The sequence below is a fragment of the Mesoplodon densirostris genome, chromosome 19, assembly GCF_025265405.1.
Source record: "Mesoplodon densirostris isolate mMesDen1 chromosome 19, mMesDen1 primary haplotype, whole genome shotgun sequence".
NCBI classification, from domain to species: domain Eukaryota; kingdom Metazoa; phylum Chordata; class Mammalia; order Artiodactyla; family Ziphiidae; genus Mesoplodon; species Mesoplodon densirostris.
In genome coordinates this window covers 39,368,146-39,388,637 of record NC_082679.1, presented here as the reverse complement: position 1 = coordinate 39,388,637, position 20,492 = coordinate 39,368,146, and the positions used below count along the sequence as shown (strand labels likewise).

At 38.1% G+C, this 20,492-nt stretch overlaps 1 protein-coding gene and 1 non-coding gene across 8 annotated transcripts in view; both read left to right on the top strand.

Moving 5' to 3' along the window:
* CNOT1 (CCR4-NOT transcription complex subunit 1) overlaps window positions 1-20,492 on the top strand; it is a 105,406-nt gene that overhangs the window by 54,542 nt on the left and 30,372 nt on the right. For 3 of the 7 annotated variants that reach the window (XM_060085507.1, XM_060085510.1, XM_060085506.1), the window contains exons 14-22: window positions 544-663; window positions 1,424-1,546; window positions 1,715-1,866; window positions 12,922-13,072; window positions 14,300-14,501; window positions 15,443-15,589; window positions 16,774-16,898; window positions 17,139-17,425; window positions 18,350-18,428. In XM_060085507.1, coding sequence (XP_059941490.1) covers window positions 544-663; window positions 1,424-1,546; window positions 1,715-1,866; window positions 12,922-13,072; window positions 14,300-14,501; window positions 15,443-15,589; window positions 16,774-16,898; window positions 17,139-17,425; window positions 18,350-18,428 — 1,386 coding nt within the window. The remainder of the gene's footprint in view (window positions 1-543; window positions 664-1,423; window positions 1,547-1,714; window positions 1,867-12,921; window positions 13,073-14,299; window positions 14,502-15,442; window positions 15,590-16,773; window positions 16,899-17,138; window positions 17,426-18,349; window positions 18,429-20,492) is intronic. The other 4 variants (XM_060085511.1, XM_060085508.1, XM_060085512.1 and 1 more) reach the window with 2 other exon arrangements.
* LOC132481068 (small nucleolar RNA SNORA50) lies at window positions 13,359-13,494 on the top strand. Its single transcript, XR_009530772.1, has one exon. It is a non-coding gene; the product is annotated as a small nucleolar RNA SNORA50 (small nucleolar RNA).

The following is a 20,492-nucleotide window of genomic DNA, read 5'->3' as shown; positions in this document are numbered from 1 at the left end:
AAGACAGGCTGTTTTCTGCTAAAAAAAGAAATTGAATAATTACAAAAAATGAGCATGATCATTTGTGAAAATAGCTAGATTTAGAATGTACAAACTCTAGTCCCAGAAATACTGATAAAATAGTACCCTGTGCAGCATGAGAGATGATTACCTTAAACTGTTTTGTTTTTATAAGCCCGTGATTTGTGATTTAATTTAAGGGACCATATAAACTTGATGCATCCTCATATTCTCATCATACTTCGGCTTTGAAAATGTATAGGCAGACTTTTATAGGACAAATAAATTTGTTGTGTGTGACTATATGACCCCAGGGTTTTGGGGGTAGGCTTCATTTGGGAAATAAGGAAAAAACTGCTTTCCCACACACACACACAAAAAAGTCACTGTAATCAATGCTTGAGGCTTGAGCTTTGTTGTCTGCACTGATACACCTCAGTTTTACATAAATACAAGTAAAATCAGCATTTGCAATAGCATTTGCAACAGCCTATCAAAATGGTCAGTAGTAGTGCTATTTAACCCTCCTTTTTCTTTTCTTAGGGACAGTCTCCCTCAATCCGCCAACTTATCATGCATGCAATGGCAGAATGGTACATGCGAGGGGAGCAGTATGACCAGGCCAAATTGTCTCGAATACTTGATGTGGCCCAGGACTTGAAGGTGAGCTTGGAGGGACAGATTAACGGTTTTTATTTATTAATGATAAAAAATAACATTTTTATGTAACATAGGTGCTTTAGGAATAATTCACATGTGACTAACTCTTAGCTAGAATGGTTGAGATTTAGAATTTTTCCTTGTATGTAGAAAGAGATCGGAAGAAGAGTGGTTTTAGAAATGTAAAAATGTTTTCATTTACATTTCACTGAATTTTGTTTGGTCTTCTGTGATATTTGTAAGGCTGTTTTAAAGCAAGTGATAATTGACTTCAGATGTAATCTGTGAGATACAATTTTTGGAGAAACTGGTTGGCTTTCAACCCTTTTGCAGATTTCATTAGCATTAACAGGGTCTTTTGACAAATAGTCTGATTCTTGATGTCTTTGATCACTGGTAATGGTGTTGTAGTTGTACTTAGGTTAGAGTAAGCCTGAGTTTAGATTTTTTAAAATGGGTAAGGATAATTTTTCACGCTTTTGTGTTTTGCTTTGCTTTAGGTTAAATTATTTGAAAAAACACAGGGTAAAGTTTATTTTGAAGGTAAAGTCATGTGTTTGTCTTTGAAATGTGATCTTATTTTAAGTAGGGACAAGTGTTACCATTGATTTCTACTAAGCTGTTTAAAAAATTATGACTAAGAAAATATTAGCAGTATGTTTTATTTAGACTAGTTTGTGAAAATAAAAACTGGAAACAGAAAATAGGACAGAAAAGTTACTCAGTTGCTTGACTCGTAGTTTCTAATATCCTTTTTCTTTAGGCCTTGTCAATGCTGCTAAATGGTACTCCATTTGCCTTTGTTATTGACCTTGCTGCACTTGCTTCACGTCGTGAATACCTCAAACTTGACAAGTGGCTCACAGATAAAATTCGAGAGCATGGAGTAAGGATTTGTCTGTTTATTACTGCTTTTAATTTTTGATGGTCAAGATAGCTTAAGAAAGTGGCAATGAAGATGTTATTGCATTCTGGATTTTAGTCTTAGTGCTTAGTCTTATCTGAAAGCAATTAATGATGAATTTCAAATACAGAGAGACTTTCTCTTTTCCAGGAGCCTTTTATCCAGGCTTGTATGACTTTTTTAAAGAGACGGTGTCCTTCTATTTTGGGTGGACTTGCACCAGAGAAAGATCAGCCCAAAAGTGCTCAACTTCCTCCAGAAACTCTGGCGACAATGTTGGCCTGTTTACAAGCTTGTGCAGGGTAAGAAGAGCATGCTTGAAAATGACTTTTTAATATTGGAATTGGATTGAATGGATAATTGTTGATTTGAGGAAAAGGGGTTGAATGATTAAAAGTGACAGCATCTAAGGTAATCCAGTGGTTTTTAAGTCCAAAGTACTATATATACTACATAAAATATGTGTGAGATCTGTTTGAGTTAATTTTTTTGTATGTGGTGTGAGACAGGATCCCAAAAGCATAGTTTTGCATGTGAATATTCATTTGTCCTAACACCATTTGTTGAAGAGACTGGTCTGTCCCTGTGGAATTGTCTTCTAAAAGATCAGTTACACATAATATATGAGTTTATTTTTGGGCTCTTAGTTCTGTTCCATTGATCTTGTCTATCCTTATGCCAGTACCACACTGTCTTGATTACTGTCGCTTTTTAGTAACTTTTTTTTTAATATTTATTTACTTATTTATTTGGTTGCACCAGGTGTTGGTTGCGGCAGGCAGGGTCCTTAGTTGTGGCATGCGAATTCTTAGTTGCGGCATGCATGTGGGATCTAGTTCCCTGACCAGGGAGCGAACCCGGGCCCCCTGCGTTGGGAGCACAGAGTCTTAACCACTGCGCCACCAGGGAAGTCCCTTTAGTAACTTTAAAAATTGGGAAGTGTGAGTTCTCCAACTTTGCTGTACTTTTTCAAGATTGTTTTGGTCATTCTGCATCCCTTGAATTTTCATAAGAATTTTAGGGTCATCTTGTCAATTTCTGCAAATAAATTACATAGCCCAGTGAGATTTTGATAAGGATTATGTAGAGTCTTTAGATCATTTGGGGGAATAGTGCCATTTTAACAATATTAAGCCTTTCAATTCATGAATCAGATATTTACCCATTTCTTTAGGGCTCTGATTTCTTTCAGTGATGTTTGCACTTCTTTTGTTATGCTTATTGTTAGATATTTTGTACAAGTCATGAACCTCCAGTCTAAAGTTGGATAGAAGTGGTGAGAGCAGAGAGCCTTATCTTGTTCCTGATTTAGGAGGAAAGTATCCAGTGTTTCAGAATTAACTATGATGTTAGCTGTGGGTTTTTTATAGTTATATTTCACATTGAGGGGGGTTTCCTAGTTAGTTCGGGGGGTGTGTGTGTGAGAGAGAGAGTGAGAGTGAGAGAGAGAGAGTGTGTGTGTGTGTGTGTGTGTGTGTGTGTGTGTCTGTGTGTGTGATGGGTTTGGTTTGGTTTGGGTTTGGTTGCGCCTCAAGGCACACAGGATCCTAGATCCCTGACCCAGGGATGTAACCTATGCCCCCTGCAGTGGAAGTTCAGAGTCTTAACCACTGGACTGCCAGGGAAGTCCCTGTTTGGTGTTTTTTCATTAAAGCATTTTGTCAAATGTTTCTGTCTGCATCTATTGAGATGATCATGTGGTTTTTGTTTTTTATTCTATTGGTGTGATATATTATGTTAATTGATTTTTTGGATGTTAAAAAACCTTGCCTTCCTGGGATAAATCTCACTTGGTCTTTGTATACACTTCCTTTTTATATGCCGCTGAATTCAGTTTGCTAGTATTTGGTGAGCATTTTTGTGTCTGTATTCCTAAGGGATATTGTTCTGTAGTCTTCTTGTGTTGTCTTCGGTTTTGGTATCAGGATAATATTGGCCTCATATAATGAGTTGCTAAGTGTCCAGTCTTCTAATTTTTGTGAGAAGGTTTGGTGTTAATTCTTTAAATGTTCCATAGAATTCAGTGAATCCCTCTGGTCTTGGGCTTTTTCTTGTGGGTAAATGTTGTTTACTAATTCAGTATCTCTACTTGTTATTGCTGTGTTGAGATTTTCTGTTTCTTCTGGAGTTAGATTCAGTAGTTTGTGTTTTTCTAGGAATTTGTCTATTTCATCTAGCTTATCTAATTTGTTAGCATACGATTGGTTTATACGATACCCCATAATCTTTCTTGGTTCTGTAATGTTGGTAGTAATGTCCTCTCTTTCAATTTCTGGTTTTAGTAATTCAAGTCTTCCATTTAGTTTATTGCAGCTCTAACCTTTATTATTTCCTTCCTTCTGCTTATTTTGGGTTTAGTTTGAACTTTTAAAAAATTTATTAATTGGAAGGTTAGGTTTTTTTATGCTAACATCTCTGTCATGTTATATAATTATCATTTATGTTTTGTGGTGAGAACAATTAAGATGTAGGCTCTGGGCCTCCCTGGTGGCGCAAGTGGTTGAGAGTCCGCCTGCCGATGCAGGGGATACGGGTTCGTGCCCCGGTCTGGGAGGATCCCATATGCCGCGGAGCGGCTGGGCCCGTGGGCCATGGCCGCGGAGCCTGCGCGTCCGGAGCCTGTGCTCCGCAACGGGGGAGGCCACAACAGTGAGAGGCCCGCATACCGCAAAAAAAAAAAAAAAAAAAAAAAAAGATGTAGGCTCTCAGCAACTTTGAAGTTTATAATAAAGTATTGTTGACTCTACACATTACTGAAAGTGGGGTATAGAAGCCTCCAGCTATATTTTTGAATTATCTGTTTCTCCCTTTAATTCTCCCTTCATATGTTTTGGGACTCTGTTTTTAATTGTGTGTATGTGTATAATTGTTATGTCTTTCTGTTGGATTGGCCTTTTTATTATTATAAAGTATCTTTGTCTATTAATTTTTTTTTTTTTTTTTTTTTTTTTTTTTTTTGCTGTACGCGGGCCTCTCACTGCTGCGGCCCCTCCCGTTGCGGAGCACAGGCTCCGGACACACAGGCTCCGCGGCCATGGCTCGCGGGCCCAGCCGCTCCGCGGCATGTGGGATCCTCCGGGATCGGGGCACGAACCCGCGTCCCCTGCATCGGCAGGCGGACTCTCAACCACTGCGCCACCAGGGAAGCCCTGTCTATTAATTTTTTTCTTAAAGGCTATCTTGTCTGAAATTAGTATAGTCATTGTAGTACTCTTTTGGTTAAGGTTTGCAAGGCATACCTTTTTTCATTTTTTACTTTCAAGTTATATGTGTTTTTAAAAAATCTAAAGTGTGTCTCCTTTAGACAGCATATAATTGGATTATTTTTAAAAAATCCATCTTGACCATTTCTGCTTTTTAATTGGAGTATTTCATTTATTTACATTTGACATAATTACTGCTAAGGTAGGATTTACCCATGCTCTTTTGCTTAGTTTTTCTATATGTCGTATGTCTGTTTTGCACCTCCATTCCTCCATTACTGCCTCCTTTAGTGTTATTTTTGTTTTGTTCTGTCTTTAATTAATTAATTTATTTATTTTTGGCTACATTGGATCTTCATTGCTGCGTGCGGGCTTTCTTTAGTTGCGGCAAGCGGGGGCTGCTCTTCGTTGTGCATGGGTTTCTCATTGCGGTGGCTTCTCTTGTTGCAGAGCATGGGCTCTAGGCACGTGGGCTTTGGTAGTTGTGGCGTGCGGGCTCAGTAGTTGTGGCGCACGGGCTTAGTTGCTCTGCAGCATGTGCGATCTTCCCGGACCAGAGCTCGAACCCATGTCCCCTGCATTGGCAGGCAGATTCTTAACCACTGGACCACCAGGGAAGTCCCCTCCTTTAGTATTAAATAAATCTTTCTAGTGTATCATCTTAATTTCCTTGCTGTTAACTTTGACATGTTTTTGAGGTTTTTTTTCCTTTGGGTATTAAAATTAACATTTTTAACTCAAAACAATGTAGTTCCAATTAATACCAACTGAAGTTCAGTAAGATACAAAACTTTCCTCTAAACAGTTCTGTTCCTTTCGTCCTTCAGAGTGCTGCTATTGTCAAATAATATCTTTATACATTGTGTGCCCATCAAAAGATTTGATGTTATTGTTTAATGTAATAATTGTCCTTTAAGCCAAGTAGGAGATAAAAAGATTATATATAAGCAAAAAATACAATCATAATGTGTTTTATATTTACCTATGTCCCTTTACGGGTGCTCTGTTTTTTCATACAGATTCAAGTTACTGTATAGTGTCTTCATTTCAGCCCAAAGGGTTTCTATTATTTCTTTCCTTTTTTGTAAAAAAAAAAAAAAAAAGTATTTATTTATTTATTTATTTGGTTGTGCTGGGTCTTAGTTGCGGCTCGCGGTCTCCTTAGTTGCGGCATGCAAACTCTTAGTTTGCATGTGGGTTCTACTTCCCTGACCAGGGATCGAACCCAGGCCCCCTGCATTGGTAGCGTGGCAGAGTCTTAACCACTGTGCCACCAGGAAAGTCCCTCTATTATTTCCTATTAGGGCAGGACTGTTAGCAATGAATTACCTCAGCTTTTGTTTATCTGAGAAAATCTTAATTTTTCCTTTATATTTGAAGGATAGTTTTGTCAAATAAAGGATTTTTGATTGACATTACTTTTTCTTCAACACTGAATATGCCGTCCCACTACTTTCTGGCTTCCATAGCTATTAATTTTTTTCAAGGCTCCCTTGTATATGATAAGTTGCCCCTCTTGCTGCTGCTAAGATTTATTTCTTTTAACAATTTGATTCATGTTGTTTCTAGGCATGGATTACTTTTTTTTTTTTTTTTTTTTTTTGCGTTACACAGGCCTCTCACTGTTGTGGCCTCTCCCGTTGTGGAGCACAGGCTCCAGATGCGCAGGCTCAGTGGCCATGGCTCACGGGCCCAGCCGCTCCGCGGCATGTGGGATCTTCCCGGACCGGGGCACAAACCCGCGTCCCCTGCATCGGCAGGCGGACTCTCAACCACTGAGCCACCAGGGAAGCCTTCTAGGCATGGATTTCTTTGAGCTTATATTACTTGGAATTCGTTGTGCTTCTTGGATGTGTAAATTAATAATTTTCATCAAATTTGGAAAGTTTTCAGCCATTTTATCAACAAATACTCTTTCTACCCCATTCTATCTCCTATCATTATGTTTTGTTTGGTACCTTTGGTAGTGTTGCGCATGTCTCAGTCTGTTTATTTTTTTCCCTTTCAGTTTTTCAGTCTTTATTGGACTATCTTCAAGTTCTTGGATGCTTTTTACCTGCTTGAATCTGCTGTTGGGAACCCGTAGTGAAGTTCTCATTTCAGTTATTTTACTTTTTTCTTTTTAAATTTGTATGTATACACTCTGTTTTATAAGACATCTTTTTCAAACTTCCTATAGTTCTTTTGTTGTTGTTGTTGTTAATCGTTTATTTATCAAGAGAAGCTATTCCTTAACCCAGATATTAATAGTTCATAGTTTCATAGTTCAGGAACACAGGTAAGTGACAAACTTCCATGGAACTCAACCCAAAGAAATTCTTTATATTCCAAAATCACTTCACACTCTGAAAGATACCAGCCTTCCTCATCTCCTCAAAATCTTGTATGGAATCAAAATTTCTGTAGAAGTCTGCATAGGCCTTCTTTCTTGGTTCAGTCACAGCAAACTTATAGAAAGCCGCAATTCCCAAGGAGATAATGAATGCTTCAGCAATATGAAATCACAGACGCTTGGCCAGAAGGCCACGCATCTGAGGTTTTGTCAAAGAATTGGAAGCCATGGTAGTTTTTCTCCTTGACAGCTCAACAACGATGTCCTTCCAGACAGGTGGAGAAATGGCCCTGTAGTTCTTTTGACTTATTGTTTTCTTTGAACATATGTTAAAATAGCTGATTTAAAGTCTTTGTCTGGTTAAGTCCAACATCCGTTCTTCCTGAGGGACAATTTCTCTTGTTAGCATTTTTTCCCTACGTACGGGCCATGCCTTCTTTGTGTGTGTGTGTGTTGCATGTCTTATAATTTTTGGTCGAAAACTGGAAAGTTTAAATAATGTGGCAATTCTTGAAATCAGATTTTACCCCCACACAAGCGTTTTTTGTTTTGTTATTGCTCTTTTCTGAACGAATTCAGTAATGTCTGTATTCTTTGTCATCTTTGGTCACTGAAATCTCTGTTTGGGTAAGCCTTGTGTTCAGCTAAGATTGGAGGTTTTCTTAAACTCTGGAATCAATAAGCTATTCTTTACCCTAAGATTCTGTGTGCATGTTTAGGCACATCTTTAACACTAAGCCAGTCTCTTGACAACTCCACTTTAGTATTCACTTGCTTCTTAGGCAGAGCCTGAAGGTTGGCTTGAGGGGAGAACTTGGGCCTTCTCAGGTCTTTCATGGGAGTGGCACAGCTTTAGATGTTGGCACAGCTCTACACATACCCTCAGGCCTTCTTGATTTCTGGGAAAATGTGGGAGTTTTTCAAAGCTCCACCCATGGGAATCTCATTTCCTCAGTTTTCCTTTTAAACTTCTTGGTTAGCCTGTTGTTTGCTCAAACTGGTACCTTCTACCTCAGGCAGCCAGGAAGTTGAAACAATTACCTTTAAAATGTTTTCTGCAAATACTGCATGGGGAAAAGGCTGTTTGCCCTGGGTCAATTCTTAGGTCCAATAAAGACAACCTGGCCATTGTGGTCTCACAGGGAATCCTCAGAGAGGTGAAATAATGACATTTCTCTGAGAATGAAGCTTTGAAGTTGTTTCAGCCCAGTTCTGAGCCCTCTCATCTGGTGGCTGTCAGGCTGCTGGTTTTCACTGTGTGTGTTTTCAGTCCTGAGGGGAGCATAGGAGGAGGGCAAATTAGGACGCCATAAAGCTTGCTGTTGTTACAAGATCTAATCATCTTTCCAGAGTAAAAATTCCCTTTTTTGTTTTTGTTTTCTTTTTGGTCACATCTGTGCGACTTGTGGAATCTTACTTTCCTGACCAGGGATTGAACCTGGGCCCCGTCAGTGAAAGCCGCAAGACCTAACCACTGGACTGCCAGGGAATTCCCTCCCTTGAGTGTTGTAAAGACTTTTGGTTAATTTCTAGAGTTCTGAAAAAGTTGTTTCCTACAGGTTTTTTTCTTTGCTAGTTGCCTTTATGGAGGAGAGAATATTTGGAGGTCTTTTACTCCACCATCCTCATTTATGTCCTATCCTGTGTACTTTTTTGTAAGTTCTGAAGCATACTAAAATGAATACCTGTGATTCTTCATGCAACTTAAATGATAACATGACCAGTACTTTTGAAGTTACCTTTGTCTTCCAGTGATGTTTCCTTAACTCTCCCACATAGAGCTTGAATTTTATTTTGCCCTTTCTTGCTTTAAAAAATATTTCCCCCCGGGCCTCCCTGGTGGCGCAAGTGGTTGAGAGTCCGCCTGCCGATGCAGGGGATACGGGTTCGTGCCCCGGTCTGGGAGGATCCCATATGCCGCGGAGCGGCTGGGCCCGTGGGCCATGGCCGCTGGGCCTGCGCGTCCGGAGCCTGCGCGTCCGGAGCCTGTGCTCCGCGACGGGGGAGGCCACAGCAGTGAGAGGCCCGCATACCGCAAAAAAAAAAAAAAAAAAAAAAAAAAAAAAAAAAATATTTCCCCATGTATATCTCTAAACCAGTGGTTCTCAACCGGGGATGATTTTGCTTCCTTGAAGTCATTTAACATTGTTTTTAATTTTCATAATTAGAGAAAAGTGTGCTACTGGTATATAGTGAGTAAAGCCCAGGGATGCTGTTAAATATCTTACAAGGCATGGGAGAGCCTCCCACAATGAAGAACTATACAGTCCAGAGTGCTAATAGTGCAACAGTTGAGAAACCCTGTTTATATAAGTTCTAAGTGTTCTAAAATTTTAAGTTTTAAAGTTTGGTCCCTCGCATTTATACATTTTAATCCATCTGGAATTGAATATTCTCTTGGAAATTTAAGTGCATATTAAAATTGGAAAAAATATATTGGATTTATGTATAGGGAGATAGTTTACCTAACTCCCAGTTTCAGTTTCTTTTGTTGATTTATTAGAAATTCCCGTCTTGACGAATTTAATGAAATAATGCATGTAAAGTATTCAGTCTATGCCGTTAAAAGTAAATAAATGCCAAAGAAGGAAAGTTCTTCCAGTAATAAATATAGAAGTAATTGCAGTGGAGTTAAAACTTCAGTGGAGGGCTTTCCTGGTGGCACAGTGGTTGAGAGTCCGCCTGCCGATGCAGGGGACATGGGTTCGTGCTCCGGTCTGGGAAGATCCCACGTGCTGCGGAGCGGCTGGGCCCGTGAGCCATGGCCGCTGAGCCTGTGCGTCCGGAGCCTGAGCTCTGCAACGGGTGAGGCCACAACAGTGAGAGGCCCGCATACCGCAAAAAACAAAAACAAAAACAAAAAACAAAAAAAAACTTCAGTGGATGCTAAAAGTAATGAGTGAATATTTGAGGAACAGGATAATTACATAATTTCATGTTATTTCCCCACAAATCACTTAGTAATCACAAAGAGGAAAGGTAGTAACTTTACGGTATATACCACATCAAGTTATTGGTCAGGAGATCACCAGCTCATTTCTACACGATGTGCCTCACGATAAAATGCATTGAGAAGAACGTTGTGTAAGTTACATGGTAGTCCTGCCATCAGTGCATCTAAAGTACAAAGTAGCAGACAAACACAAATCAAGGGACATTGTATTAAAAAACTGACTTGGTTTTCAAATCAAGTTTAAGAAAGAGAAGTAAAAGTTGATGAATTCTTCCAGTTAAAGAGGGACTTCCCTTCCAATGCAGGGGATGCGGGTTTGATCCCTGGTCAGGGAACTAAGATCCCACAATGCCGCAGGGCAACTACAGAGCCCACGCGCTGTGGATCCCGTGCACCACAACTACAGAGCCTACATGCTCTGGAGCCTGCGCACCACAGCGAAAGATCCTGCATGCAGCAACTAAAACCCTACGCAGCCAAAAATAAATAAATAAAATAAAATGGTTTCTGTTAAAAAAAAATAAGCTAAAGAGATGTGACAGCTCAATGCCATGGATCGGATTCTGATCCAAGGGGGAAATAGCATTGAGGGCATTACGGGAACAACTGATGTAATTTGAACCTTGGCCTATCCTTGTTAAACTTGTGTTAAACTTCCCGATCATTATTTTACAAGGTTATGTAAGAAAATGTCCTTGTTCTTAGAAAACAGGTAGTAAACTATTTAGGGATAAAAGATACATGATGTATCTAACCTAAAAATGTTTGGGAGAGAGAGTAGTATATAGAAAGAATGGTTAAATAAATAGGGCAAAATGTAACTAATTGGTGAGTGAAGCATTTATGGCAGTTCCTTGTAAGTAGTGTAGCGTCTTTTAAGTTTGGAATTGTGTCAGTTATGACAAGTTCTTCTGAAATAGTAAGAATAATATTTTACTTAACCATATTTTATCAATCCTAAGACACCCAGTTTTTAATATTTTAACATCTCTGAAATGATGATGCATCTCATTGGTGACCTCTTACAGTTAGAATTAACCCAGTTACTTTCTTTTTGTGTAGTGTGTAAAATAATGGTGTGGCTTACAATTGAAGGCATTTTGTATTCAATACAATATGATAATTACTGTCTATTACTTGTAGCCATTAACATGGCATAGGTGTCTTTGGAACGGTTTCTTTTTTAATTTAAAGGGTTTTTGTTTGTTTGTTTTCATAGATACGGTTCCATACTTAAAAATTCTAAAACGGTATATTCAGTGAAATTTTCCTTGAACTCTCTTACCTCCACCTTGTTCTTTTCTTCACCTGTAGTTAACCATTTTTGTTTATTTTGTGGGTTATCTCTGTGTTAGAAAAGTATATATTTTCCTCTTTCCGGTAGAAAAGGTAGTATATTATATACTTATTGCACTATGCTTCTTTCATTTGATCATATATCCCAGAGTCCACGCCATGAAATTATAGTTTCCTTATTCCTTGTAATTAATCTGTTGTACTCCACTGAATAGATGTTTTGTGCCTTAGTAAATCAGTACCCATTGGTAGATATTCTGTTTATTCCACTCTGTGTCACAAATAATGTTGCAACGAATAGCATTTTGCATCCATCATCTTTGCCAGTGTATATTTGGGCCCACCAGAAATAATTGTTACATTAAAGGGAAATGCATGTGTAATTTTGTTAGGTGCAAAATTTTTCTCCATAGCAAGTTCTCCTTTTAGTATAACCAGAGGCAGTTGGTCTATTTCCCCATTGTCTTGTAGCTAATCTGAAAGTTGAAATACGCTATCTCCATGAAGTTTTTTTAACGTGAAGTTTTAATTGCAGGGGAGGTGGGTATTTTTAACCCAGATACATAGAGGCTAGAGGCAGCTACTCATGTTCTTCTATTTGAAATACCTTTTGGAAATTAATGGTTTTACTACTTACTAACTTAAATAAGTAGATCCACACCTTTAGGAGTTGACATCTCTCTTTTCTTTTCCGTGGTCTGTAATATTTTTCTCCCTTGCTTCAGTGGATGATAAAATAACTCATTGTTCATTTTCATTTGTAGCCCATATTTTTTATTTTTATTGAATATCCTTCATTTACAATATGATATGTCAAGATGTACTAATTCATAATTTTTAAAGGTTATACTTCATTTATGGTTATTATAAAATACTGGCTGTATTTCTTGTACTGTACAGTATAACCTTGTAGCTTATTTTATACATAATAGTTTGTACCTCTTAATCCCTTGCCCCTACATCGCCCCCTCCCTCTAGTCCGTATTTGAACCACTCATTTTTTTCATGCTGGCAAAAATTAAAAAATTGTAGGTTTTGATGTAGTGCTGTTTTTGTTGGCCATGCCGCACAGCATGCAGGATCTTAGTTCTCCGACCAAGGATTGAACCCGTGCATCCTATTTGACATTTTAGAAGTCAGTCAATTCTGTATGTACTTGCCAAATATAGTTACTGACTATGTGTATGGCATTTTTATCTGTACTTAAATAAAAGTCTTATTTTTGACTATGATAACCTAGTCTAAAAATTGCTTACCTGTTTACTTTGATATGTCCAGATTTGAGCATAATTTTTGATGACGTAGTTGAGGCTATGGAATGTTTCTTACAGAGTAATATTTCAAAATACATAGGCAACACTATACACAAGGCTTAATTTCAGAGGTGTAAAAAATATTTTCAAGAGAAAGCCAGTGCTCAGAAAATCCTGGTGATTAATGACAGGTGCAAAAACATGGGATATGGTGGAAATTTGGCCATAGGTTCTAGCAAGTTTTCTTTATTAGAAACCTAGATTTGTTTATTTAGGTGTTCTAGGGAATAATGACTTTTTCACTTTTCATTTCTCTTAAGGAGTGTTTCTCAGGAGTTATCAGAAACCATCCTCACCATGGTAGCCAACTGCAGTAATGTTATGAACAAGGCCAGACAGCCACCACCTGGAGTTATGCCAAAAGGACGCCCTCCTAGTGCTAGCAGCTTAGATGCCATTTCTCCTGTTCAGGTAAATGAACACTACACTTGGTACATCTCCATTTGTTCATAGACTTGGAATAGAATAAACTTCTACATCATCATTAATAATCTACTCAGGAAATTTTTGTCTGAATTTATTACATTTTAGATAACTGCATGTCTAGTATCCACTTAAAGGAGATCCATAAATAGGCATTGTGGTTGAGAACAGATTTTAATCATTAAGTAGAAAGAACATGACTATGAGAGGAAAGATACAAAACAACTTATTTAGGGCTTCTTTTTAAAATAAGAATAACTTAGACTTGAGAAATAAGCACTGCCTTTGAACCTGATGTGTCTTGTTTGTAGCTTCACGGGCCAAGCAACAGTGCTAGAGCATAAGGACTTGTTATAACTGGGGCTCTTCAGCTCTCAACTGAACTGCTCTTTTAAAAACAAGGTACATTTAAGTTACTCCCTGACACCAACCACCCCCTTCTCTCTGGGAGCAACATATTCCGCTTCTATTTTCAGCTGCATTGAATGGCAGATTGGGGTTTATTTTAAGAAAAGAAAGAGCATTTAGTGATTCTTCAGTGACCACTTTATAAAAGGCATTTTGTGTATTATTTTGTATAGTCACAAAGGTCTGAAATAATGCCAGAAACTAAGAAGCTTAGAAGTGCAGTTATTAGATATTTTATAAAATCTTTTGGTGAATAGTATACCTTGTTTTTTGTTTCTGTTTTTGTTTTGGGTTTTTTTTTTGTTTTGATTTTTTTTATTTTTTAAATCAGAGCTGATCTCCAACCCCAAGATTCTCAAATTTTGACTAGATATATTTGTTTTGACTAGATTTCTAATTTCTAATGCTTTTATTGTGTTGAAAGTTAAATAACTTGCATTGAGAGGTTTGTTTGTTTTAAAAGGGCTTACTGGAAATTTTACTGACTGCCCCATGTCACTACTAAATGTTTAGTAGTACAGCTTCAGAGAAATTCATATGAAATGTTATTCTTGAAGTTTTATAGCCCTCATATTGTGGCTCTGGTTCTTTGGCAGGGGCTAACTCTTTAAACCTAATCCATCTATGATATAATAAGAAAAATGACTGGTACTCTTGATTTGGGGATTTAAGCATCATCAAGATTGTGTGTGGTTTTGCTTTATATAAAGCATTTGAAGAGCTGTTGCTAAAAATTGCTTTACCTGTGTCGTTTGTCTGCCTTTGCTTGAAGTATGTTTAATACGTTTTTATAATGTTTTTCTTTAGATTGACCCTCTTGCTGGAATGGCATCTCTTAGTATAGGTGGTTCAGCTGCCCCTCACACCCAGAGTATGCAGGGCTTTCCTCCAAATTTGGGTTCTGCATTCAGTACCCCACAGTCACCAGCAAAAGCATTTCCACCCCTTTCAACCCCAAATCAGACAACTGCATTCAGTGGTATTGGAGGACTTTCATCACAGCTTCCAGGTAAGGGGGTTGGTGGGTAGGGGTGCAGATTATTTGTAAGCCTCATCGTGCCTTAGTGTATATAAGGTGTTTTGGAGTCACTATGATAAAGGAAAGCTGCTTGAACTAAATCGTGAAAAATTGCTCTCATATCCAAAGTTGGGAAGAGAAAAACATTACATTAATTTAGTCAAATTGCAATGAGGATATTTGTACTTGTAAAGTTAGTTGAATTATTCAGTAAGGATTCTGTTACCAGATGATAGTGTAAATATTAAAAGTGTGTTAACCACATTCTGAAGAACATAGGCTTAGATCAAAACTCATAGCTTTATGAATTACTCAAGGTTGGTATAATAAAGGTAGAATATTTCACACATCAGATTCCGGTATATGTTCTGCCTTTTTGCACCTACCTTGAAAATGATAGTAAATCCCTAAAACTTTTCCACATATTTTGGCTTTTTTTTTTTTGCGGTGCGGGCCTCTCACTGTTGTGGCCTCTCCCGTTGCGGAGCACAGGCTCCGGACGCGCAGGCTCAGCGGCCATGGCTCACGGGCCCAGCCGCTCCGCGGCATGTGGGATCTTCCCGGACCGGGACATGAACCTGTGTTCCCTGCATCGGCAGGTGGACTCTCAACCACTGCGCCACCAGGGAAACCCCACATATTTTGGCTTTTAACTTACATGTTGAAGTAAAGGTTGCATTTTTCTCCCCTCTAGTAACCACATGTTTCTCCTAAGCTATCTGAACCTTTTATTGCCAGAGTATAAGTTTAGAGTACTAAAACCTAAGGAGTGAAATGTTGTAATAACTCTGTAACCTAGTTACCACTGAGTTAACAAAAGATCCTAATTTTTTAATTAATATAAGTTTTTAATTAAAAGCTTATTTTTTGATGTGAATAAAGTCAAGACTATGAGTAACGATAAGACTTCTGGCTGCCTTCGTTCTTTCTAGTAGGTGGTCTTGGCACAGGCAGCCTGACTGGTATAGGAACTGGGGCTCTTGGACTCCCTGCAGTGAATAACGATCCTTTTGTGCAGAGGAAACTGGGCACCTCTGGACTGAACCAGCCTACATTCCAGCAGAGTAAGATGAAACCTTGTAAGTGGTAGTGTTGTCTGTGATTGTGAAGTGTGACTGATGCATATGAAACTTGCATGTCCAATTTGCTGTCCCTAGAGTTATATGGACAAAGACATTGACTTATCTTAATATATTGTTAGTAGGGCCGTTGATACGCCTCCTAGATCAGTGGGAGTAAATTCATACATTTAAATTATTAAAACAAAAATTTGAGGTATCATTCCACCTTTGATCCTGGATTGCCAGAACAAGGTGACAGTTAATAAGAGGTAGCATCCTTCGAGGTGTTATCCTAAAAGTCAGAAGTAAAGAGAAAAGACTTTGAGCAGTTGTAGTCTTATGTATGTAAGTCTTACACTTAACCTAAAGATTTTTTAGTGTTTTTTTTCTTTCTTTCTTTCTTTTTTTTTTTTTTTTAACAAATCAGGAGCAGCCAGGAGAATTTCAGATTTCTGTTTCAGCTTGGCAGTTTATAAAGTAAATAACTATATTTTATTTACTTTAATGTTTGTTTATTTTAATATAATAGCTTTATGATACATATAGCCTTATAGTACACATAATTATTGCCATATATATGATGCTACAAAAACCAGTTTATTAAGTTTTAATCTCCTTTAGTAGGTTATTTCAAAATCAGAGACGTCCTCTTTGTAAATACATAGGTATCATTGGCTTATAAGTATCCTTGTCATTGGGACTAAATATTCATCTTACAAGGTTTGAAAGTATACTAAGTGACTTGAAAATATTAGTGTGAAAGACTTGTCTGAATGTTATGTTTTGTAGCATGCGTTGTGTTTATATCAAGTGTCATGCACATGCATTGAGAATTCTTACATGTAAAAGGTGATTTTTTTTTTAATAAAGTAGTAAAGATTTGTTAACCTCGAGTGAGGTTGTATTGAGGGTAAGTGCATTATGAATTTGAACCTAGTGAACTTTCATGGTGTGATAAATCCTTACGAAGAAAGTACTAGGGTAGGACTATGGTTGTAAGGCAGTTTTGTGAGAATCTTTTGTGTCCCTAGAGCACTTGAATATTGAAACTTGACCACTTAAAACACTTCACTTTATTTTTTCGTTAAAATTCAAACTGTATTGGTCTCTCTGGCTCTGCTTTATGTGGGGGAGTGATGCTTTATGTGGGGGAGTGAAGGAAGAGCCTAAATGCCCACTGGTTGCTTTTCTGTTTCTAACAGCGGACTTGTCTCAGGTGTGGCCAGAGGCAAATCAGCACTTTAGTAAAGAGATAGATGATGAAGCAAACAGCTATTTCCAGAGAATATATAATCACCCACCACATCCAACCATGTCTGTTGATGAGGTGAGTGTCTAGGACGATCTAATTCTTTATGGTTTAGGTAAATCTTAAATAAATGCCCTTTTCAAAGTGAAATCCCAACACAAAGTGTTTTGATATGTCTCTGCATCTTTGGAAACCTTAATATTTGTCTCAGGCTCAGTTTATTGTTAAGTATTCTGCTTGACAATAAAGAATATTTGAGGAATGCTCTTAATAATGGTTTCCTTTATGTGTATATCATTTTTGTCTTGCTTTCTCCAGGTATTAGAAATGCTACAGAGGTTTAAAGATTCTACCATAAAGAGAGAACGAGAAGTATTTAACTGTATGCTAAGGAACTTGTTCGAAGAATATCGGTTCTTCCCCCAGTACCCTGATAAAGAGTTACATATTACAGCCTGCCTGTTCGGTGGGATAATCGAAAAAGGACTGGTCACTTACATGGCACTAGGTTTGGCCCTACGATATGTTCTTGAAGCCTTACGCAAGCCTTTTGGATCCAAAATGTATTATTTTGGGATTGCTGCACTAGATAGATTTAAAAATAGGTGAGTGGATAGGTTTCCTGTGAAGCTTCTCTTTTTTAATAGAAGGAGAAACAGTAGCTTACTTTTCAACTAATTCTTGCCATGCCTTATCATTATATGTATATTAACTAATCTTAATGACTGTAAGAAGTAAAAGAGGAAGAAGTGAAGACAATTAAATTCGTTACAATTGACAAATATGTGGTAGGAAAAGTATAAAATGAAATAGCAATTTTTTTGGTTTGTTTATTGAGGTATACTTTATATACGTAAAAGTGTCGGTATTTTAGGTGAACAGGTCTTTGAAGTTTGACAAATTCTAACAGTTGTATAACCACTGCCACCAACACCACAATCAAGATACGGAATATTTTTGTCACCCCCAAGAAGTTTTCTTATTCCCCCTTTGTAGTTAACTTTCCCTCACATCTGACCCCTGGCAATCACTGATCTGATTTGTCTAGTTTTTCCAGAGTATTATTTAAATGGAATCATACACAATGTGTATGAGTCTCACTTGCACATAGCATGATGCTTTTGAGATTTATCCATGTTACTGCATATTTCAGTAGTCTGTTTCTTTTTACTGCTGAGTAGTAGTCCATTGTATGGGTTCATTAGCAAATTGCTTTTCTGTTCACCTGTTGATGAACATTTGGAGTCATTTCCAGACAGTAGTTTTAGTGGCTCATTGTAATCTAATATTAAGTGGAATAAGACCTTTAAAAAAAAATCAGTGATACTGTTTTTTGATGTAAAAGGGGTGAAGTTCATAAATATCCACCTCCTTACTTTTTTGTTCTTCCTTTTGGCTTTCTCTTCAAATAAGGTATTTCAAAGGTAGAAAGGGGGGAAATGGCCTAGACTAGCTTTTGAAAATTTTAAAATTGTGCTGCCTCTGTTCTTACATGAAATGGTAAAAAGACTGAATGTTTTTGTTGGCAGATTGAAGGACTATCCCCAGTATTGTCAGCACTTGGCTTCTATTAGTCACTTTATGCAATTTCCACATCATTTACAGGAGGTAAGTGTCTTCAGTACCTAAGTAGTTGGATGGTTTATCTATTTTAATTTGAATTTGGATTTACTGGCAATGGCATTAAGATTTCTTAATGATTGGCATGATACAGGTATATGTATTATTTGTTGCTTGTTTTGCATCTTAATCATGAAAAAATACGGATTTTGGGTTACCTTTTGTAAGCAGTGGTTTTGCTTGATTTCATAAAAGGCTTTTGCTAGTTCTTTTAGCCTAATAATGCTGTCGAGGTAGACATCTTTCACTGTTACCAAGAATCCCTTGCCTGAGTCTAAAAAGGATTTGGAGTGGAACTCTGATTAAAATAAGTAAAGTTGTCCCTCTGATTTAAATGTTAACATGAATCAGAGCTGTTTCTTTTTGTTGTTTTGGTGGTGGTGGTGGTTTGGTTTGTTTGGTTTTGGGCGGAGGGTGTGCTGCTCCACGCGGCTTGTAAAATCTTAGTTCCCCAACCAGGGATTGAACCAGGGCCAAGGCAGTGAAAGCACCAAGTCCTAACCATTGGACCACTAGGGAATTCCCAGAGCTGTTTCATATAAAACCTTCAGACCAGCTGTTTCTTAAAAATACAGCCGCCTTAAACTACCTGCTTAGATTCCTTTGAGGTTAAAAATGAGACAGTCCCTGAGGAAATGGACCTAGAGAATATACATTTTAAGCCGTGTTATGTGATTATTCTTGATATTTGTAAACTTTTACTTTAATGATTGATTTTAGGTGATAACTAAACATTCACACTTTTGCCTTACCTTTGGTCAAAGTCAGCTTATAGAGAACAAAGAAAGTTGATTAATCTCTATTATCTTTATTTTACTTTATTAAAATAAAAGATGAACTACTTTATAAGATCATATTTTTAAGAAATCAGAAAGATCAGAATTTGAACCTACTTTTAATTCTATTATAATTTAGTCCAGTGCTTTCTACCTCATCCCACTGGGTTTGTTTGTAGGAGGGTAGGGTCATTATGATGGTTTAGCCTAAGAAACCATAGCATGGGGGGCAGGAGTGTATTCATGCCTCTTGAGGGGGTGGAGGACTGTGCCAAAACTATAGCACTGAAAACTAGACAGGAAAGCAGAGTTTGAAAAGCTAGGATGGGAGGTCAGAGGCTTACTACAATCAAGTGTTTTTGGAATTGAGAGCTGGGAATATGGGCCTTGGAAGACTAGAGAGAACAAGGGAGGTGGTATGAAAGTGATCACACAAAGCAGTGATAGGTGATAGTTCCCACTATAACAAGATACCCAGAGAAGAGAAGTGAGATCATTGTTTATATTTCTATAGTCAATTTAAAGGGCTGTACTTTCTTCAGAGATTCTCCTTCCTTGAAAATGTCCTTTTTTTTTTTTTTTTTTTTTTTTGCGGTACAAGGGCCTCTCACTGTTGTGGCCTCTCCCGCTGCGGAGCGCAGGCTCAGCGGCTGTGGCCCACGGGCCCAGCCGCTCCGCGGCATGTGGGATCTTCCCAGACTGGGACACGAACCCGTGTCCCCTGCATCGGCAGGCAGACTCTCAACTACTGTGCCACCAGGGAAGCCCCTGTCCCCTTTTTTGAATAAAGTTATTGTATATATAGATAATAGTTTGTTTTGTTATAGGTACAAGCTGTGGGAAATAGTATCACAAAGGGTGTGTCAGTCTTCTGATTTGTGTGTGAGTAGGAATTTTATTGGTCTGTGAAATGAAAAAAAAAAAAAAAGAAAAGAAAAACTTGTCCTAGAACATCCAGTATCATGCTTACCTCCAGTTGGCTAGGTGGTGTGGTATACACTGTTTTGTGGTAATAGCTTTATTGAGGACTCACATTGCAGTGTGTTTTTTAGGCCATGGTTTTCTCATCAGCATCCAATAGAAAAGAAATTAGTTTGGGCTTCCCTGGTGGCGCAGTGGTTAAGAATCCGCCTGCCAATGCAGGGGACACGGGTTCGAGCCCTGGTCCGGGAAGATCCCACATGCCGCAGAGCAACTAAGCCTGTGCGCCACAACTACTGAGCTTGCGTGCCACAACTACTGAAGCCCGCGCGCCTAGAGCCCGTGCTCTGCAACA